At 36.6% G+C, this 6,000-nt stretch overlaps 1 protein-coding gene across 2 annotated transcripts in view; it reads right to left on the bottom strand.

Annotated features, from left to right (window-relative positions):
- ZFAND3 (zinc finger, AN1-type domain 3) overlaps window positions 1-6,000 on the bottom strand; it is a 142,299-nt gene that overhangs the window by 112,234 nt on the left and 24,065 nt on the right. For both annotated transcript variants that reach the window (XM_009331075.1, XM_009331074.1), the window contains exons 2-3: window positions 4,656-4,696; window positions 2,604-2,630 (exon numbers count right to left, since the gene is read on the bottom strand). In XM_009331075.1, coding sequence (XP_009329350.1) covers window positions 2,604-2,630; window positions 4,656-4,683 — 55 coding nt within the window. In that variant the 5' untranslated portion in view covers window positions 4,684-4,696. The remainder of the gene's footprint in view (window positions 1-2,603; window positions 2,631-4,655; window positions 4,697-6,000) is intronic.

Below are 6,000 nucleotides of genomic sequence, written 5' to 3'. Positions count from 1 at the left end.
CAGGAATGCTGAATTTTCCCAGCTCATGCTTACAGTAGGTGTTATTACTGCCAGACAAGGCAGCATTCTAAATAGCTCCCCAGATTTACAAAGACTGAGAGAAGAGGAAATTGTGTTATTCAAGTGACTCTGAGTCACATAAAAACCCCAATTTTGTAAGCTCCGGCAACTGTGTGACTTAGGCATGGCAAAATAAAGGTCTGCTCAACAAAGCAGAAGGGTTAAGATGCACAAAACCATGAAATAACTCTACAGTCAGACATCTGAGTGAGTTCAAGAAATAGAAATAATAGCGAATAATCTGATACTTCTAGAATCAGATGATACATAGAAGATATTAGCGTCTCTTTTTATTTTTTCCCCCCTTATCAGATCTTTCAAATTCAGGAGAATAAAAGATACTACTGAAGTTACAAAATTTCATAATCAGGCACAGGGCCAAGCATATGTGTTGACAATACCTATGTGGTTCCAGCAATACTGATTTCCTACTTGATAGATTGAGATTAAGTATCTATAATTTTTAGTCATCAAGATACCAGTCTGTAAAAAAAAGTGTTTGATTTCAAACTAAAAATAAAAATGAACTAAGAGTTGAGGCCCTTAAAACTCAGAAGTATTTTCTTAAATTCAGTGATGCTGATCTGGCACTTCACAGAACATGAACACAAATATTGCACAGCTGGATTAAGAAAAGAGATGGACACCCACCTCTAGACGTTTCAATTACACCTTCAGACAGAAGGGCTATGAAATTGATTCACAAACCCATGAATACTCTAATCATCATTTCATCTTCTTCCAGTTTTCCAAGTGCATCTCTCCACCAAACCATCCACTGCTGCACTTACCTTCAGCTTCACATACTACTGAACAAGCTGAAATCCACTTCCTGCACCCCTCTTTCCAATGCTGATTGCACCGTTACAGAAATTAAACTTTCTAGACTCACAATCAAATGGATTAAAGGCAGACTGCATTTTTTGGGGTGATTTAAGTAGAAAGTCTAGTTTTACAGTTTTCTGTATTTAAATATTTGTTCTTACTCTGTAATAGTTTGTTCTGTGACTGTTCCCAGAGGTTCCAATTAAAACTGAGTTCTTGAGGTACCAGGTGTTGTTTTTGTGAATGTTTGTAGAATTCCTGCCTGAAAGAGCCTACTTCGTAAAAGTGGCTTTTCAAAAGTACTCAAATAACATCCCTACCTGAAGTTGATATTAAAACTTCCATAAACCTAATGGGAGCAAAGATAGATTAATAAAGAGTACTTTTGAAAAATTTCACTCATCACTGTCCTGTATTTTAATCATTCAGATTTCACAGTTCACCGTATTGAAAGAAGAGAGATTGCAGTATTAGCGAAAGATGTGCTGTCATTAAGGGAGATACTCTGGCCATAATTTGCATTTTTTCACTTACCAGCCTATAGTCTGATTAAAAAAAACCCCACACTTTATTGCATTCGTATTGATGTGCAAGAAGTCTGAAGCAACCATGCCTTAACCATCTGAAGAGCAAATTTATTTGAAGCAATTTAATATTTAGGATTACACTTGTGTTGTATCTGGAGACTTTGAGGCATTGATAGCACATGGTCAGCGCTGAATTGGAGAGAGAATGTTGTAAAGTACTTTGCAGAAGTACAATTAACTTGAAATGATTTCAGAGAGGCTCTTGAACACTTCAGAGTCTGCTGCTTCTACAGGGCTTAAATAAAACAAGTCAGGTATTCCTTCTTGGAACAGGCAGATGGGGTGAAGAGAAGGCAAAGAGGGCTGAAGAGGATAGCTAACTTCAAGCTCCTCTCCAGTATTTGTCAACCTTTATGTGCAAGCCAAGAACTAGTCTGTGGCAAATGAACAGCAGATTTGTGGTTGTACAGAAGAGCTTAGTGAACCTCCTAGATCTAGGTCAACACATTGGGCTCTTCTAGGCAAAGGGTTGCATATATCTGTGCAGTATCCAGCTCACTCTTGCCACAGACAGCTGAACAACCTAATCTCTGTAATAACCTGTGAAAAGTATTCCCGTGTTTAATACAAAAAAAATGTACAAAGATAGCCAAAACAAGGAATTCCACTCTCCTTGCTACATAATCTTGTTGCTTTTGCTGTTTGTTTAATCTGGGGACAAATGGCAGTGAAAATTCAGTGAATTTATCTTGATAACAAATTTAGAAATCACAAGTATTTGGTCAAGCAAGAAGGCAAACTGACAGCCCCCGACCACCGCCCTTTGCTCCATTTCTGTGCTAATTAACCATCACAGACATCAAACTGTGACTGGGCATGGGGAGGAGAGGAAGGGCAGAACTAAAGAAGAGCTCATTATCATGTATTTACAAACTTGTACAGTTTAGAAGGTCTGAAAAACCAGTAAAGATAAGACAGTTCCACGTAATAATTCACATTGCAATGTAAACCCAACAATGTTTTCATCTCTTGCTGACTTGTTGCCCTTCTCCCCTGATTTATATAAAAAGATAATGCTGACACAAATGCAAAGGGCACTGCTGCTCTGTGTGTCTGAAATTATTTTAAAAAACAGGAAGACTGGATTCCCGCTGAAAAAAACAAACCAAAACATTTAACAAAGTTACTAACCTTTTTCGTTGTGTGGATTTCTTTTTTCTAAAATAAAAGAGAAAGGAAACGACGGTCAAGAGAAATAATAATTCCCCATTTTCCCTTGCATATAAATCTGCTTCAACACATTTGAATGAATAACTTGCCACATTAAAAGAGAAACAAGAGAAACTTTTTTCACATCATATCTTTGGAGTGCCTGGAATGATGAAAAACATCTTCCAACACCTTACTTGCCTAAAATCTTGCTATCTGTGGTGGTTAAATTTACAGAAACAAGAGTATACATCTTTCTATTTCAATACTGTGGCTGGAAACCCAGTATAAAAAATACGAGAAAAATATTTCAGTAACATAAAAGGAAGAAAAAAAAAAAAAAGACTTATGTGGGACTGATGACATTGAGAGTTTGAGTTGCTACTCAAACAGGACTGCTTGTTTCGATGCTAGTTGTTGAAGGAATCATAGTTAAAAATCTAAAGAGACAGAGTAAATTTGCCTTTTTCCACAATACTTGGTTTTGTTCCAACTAGCAGTAGCTTTTTAACTACTCAAACTCTTCAAGTCTTATTTCATTAAAATAAACAGGCTTGAAAGTCTTGAAAATTTTAAAAGGTAAGCTTCCCCCTCCCACCCCCCCTAAATCACATACATTTAGATATCTTCTATTTTTACAACAGAAGAATGAACTTGATCAGACGTAATGGCTTTTCAGGAGAATTACAGAGTAGAAGCCAAGAATTTTCTTTCTTGTTAAAAACAAACAAACAAAAACCAGTAAAACCAAAATAAAAGATGGCTTGCTTAATGCCTGGCCTGCTGGCTGTGAAGTTTTGGGTACTCTGCTAAATCCAGAATATGAGGGATTGGCCATTTTGATATCTTGGAATCAGAAAATCCACATTTCTTAGGTGCGCAAACAGAAGTTGTTCACAGTGCTAATATGAACATAACAGTTGTACTGAGTCAAATCAAAGACCTAGTAGCTTGTTTCTGACAGCAGTCAGTAAGGAAAAGAGTACAAGAAAGGACTTGCACTTTCTTCAATATACCCTTTCCAGTGATCCATGGCTTTGGAAAACAGCCAGAGAAATATAGGCATCATTTTGCTGAAGAGCCTTTGACAATCTTTATTTCCCATGTGGTTGTTTAATGAAGTGATGCTGAACCCGAGATCTGAAATCTACAAGTCAAAATTTATTTTTTGTAAAAAAACTCAGAAAAAGCTTTAAAATTCTGGGGTGGGGGGTGGTTGGTACATTTTGCCTTAATTTTCAAAGATTCCATGATTTTGCATTGGAAACCAATGACCTTAAAAAAAAAAAAACTCTGCAAGCTCAATATTAATGTTTCATAGACAAGCCAATGACTGAAAATTTAAAAAAATTCTGAACTTTTTAATATTGTACCTGTTCTCCCAAGAGAAATTAAAAATCATGAACTATGACAGCACTTTTATTACAAATAAAAATAAGTTCACAATACTAAATACCACCAAAAAAATTCTCAGAAAGGCAAAGCTAGAACATGCTAACAGGAAAAGGTCAATAGCAATTCCTAACATTTTACACAGTAGAAATGACCTCGCAGTAAGAAAGTAATATGTAGCAATTAGAATTAGCCTACTGATGAGCTACTGATGATTTAATGTTCAAGGGCTGCAAGTTAAAAAGAAATGGAGCAAGAGGTTTTCTATACCAACTTTTCCTTTTCATTTTTTATCCATACCATATTTCAGAGGTTATTACAAAATAAATCCTACAAAATTCCAAATCACAATTCAGACTTACACATTTTGAAAGCCACATCATCCACATAGGAGCTGTGCTGACAGCAGAGCTCTGTAATTCAAGGGTGTTCCAGAATTCCATAAACTTCAAGAACAAGGTTTGATTGGTACATTTACACAAGAAGTTCTTGATTAGCAAATAAATGAAGCACCAAAGTGAAGAAAATCTGAATACATATATACACTGAAGGAAGGAAAACCCATGCACAAATCCTGAAGGAGATGCCAACAATGTGGTTTCGATAATCTAACAAAAACACAAAACCTTTTACTGCACTTACCAGCAAAGCATTTGGAACAGAGATTCATAGTCTTGCTGGACCTGGGGCAAAAATAAAAAAAAATAGAGCTAAAAAATTCATTATAATTCTAATCAATACAGAGACGTTTTTTGGGGAATGAAGCAAGGGTACAGAGAGGGTAAGAACTTAATGGCTAGGAAAGATAAGTGGCTAGAAGTGACTGAACTAGGAACAGGGACGGGAGAAGACACTTCATATGGCAATCTCCTTCCAATTTAAAGAGTTCCCAAAACATGACTTCCACACATTTACCTCATTTGAAAATAAGCTTACTTTACCATTCAATGTATATGTTACACACTCATCATTCGGATCTTTCTATTGCAATATGATAATAATGATAGACAAGAAGAGCCAATACATTCCACTTGAATATTAGACTCCCCTTGGCAACAGCTTTGCAGTCCTGACAAATCCTGAATACAGTACAGCAATAGAGAGATTAAAGTTTTGCACTTATAAGGACACAGACAGATGTGCTCTTGGAAGTCTAGCTGGAATGGCTTAAGAAGTTATTACCTCAAGCTGTTCATTACTACCCTCAGCTGCATCCAGCAGTAATTTAAAATAACCTGGCTGACTTTGCACTGACATGGACTAGGATAGTTCATATGATCCATTAGTGTGGCTCAACTTTGAGGGCAGTAACCTTCAGCTGAAAGAAAAACAGCTGGAGAATGACAGCAATATCTTAAGCCTCCCAGATGTTGCCAAAGTGTTTGTGCAATTATGCCACAAGTGTTCACCCTCATAAAGAAAGTCAGTAGGCCCACAAAAAAAAAAAAGAAAAAAAGAAAAAAAAAGGCTATAGACCTCTCTAGGGCTACCATGAAACTACCCAAAGCAATATACTATGGGAGAACAAGTTTCTCCCAGTTTACAAAAAGTTCTCTTCTAACATCACAGCATCTCTTTTACAAAGTGAGCTGGAGAATATCCTCAAAAGCTCTCCACATGTTGAAATGTCTTTAGGTAAGAGCAACCCATTTTCTGTGCACGCTGTCCAATACTGGATTTGTTCAGCATTCCTGAATCAGCTCCGCCATTACTTGTAAGTATTAACACCGTCCTGAGCAGGTCTGAAAGTACATATTGACAGGCAAGGTTGTACCAAAACTGTCCATGCCCACTAGACTTTTTTGCCTCCTCAGGGCAGCCTCTAGCTGGAACGTATCATTTAGCCAAATTAATTGCATCTTTATCTTTATAAATATGCACACACAAAAACAGTTGAGACTACCAAAACAGTTGTTTTCTATTTCCAGCCAAACATGGATGGAATTTTGAGATGAGAGCTGCATCTTACAATATACAAATTATAAAA

This window comes from Pygoscelis adeliae, unplaced genomic scaffold (genome assembly GCF_000699105.1).
Source record: "Pygoscelis adeliae isolate BGI_AS28 unplaced genomic scaffold, ASM69910v1 Scaffold218, whole genome shotgun sequence".
NCBI classification, from domain to species: domain Eukaryota; kingdom Metazoa; phylum Chordata; class Aves; order Sphenisciformes; family Spheniscidae; genus Pygoscelis; species Pygoscelis adeliae.
The sequence above is the reverse complement of the archived record's forward strand: the minus strand, read 5'-3'. Positions and strand labels throughout refer to the sequence as shown.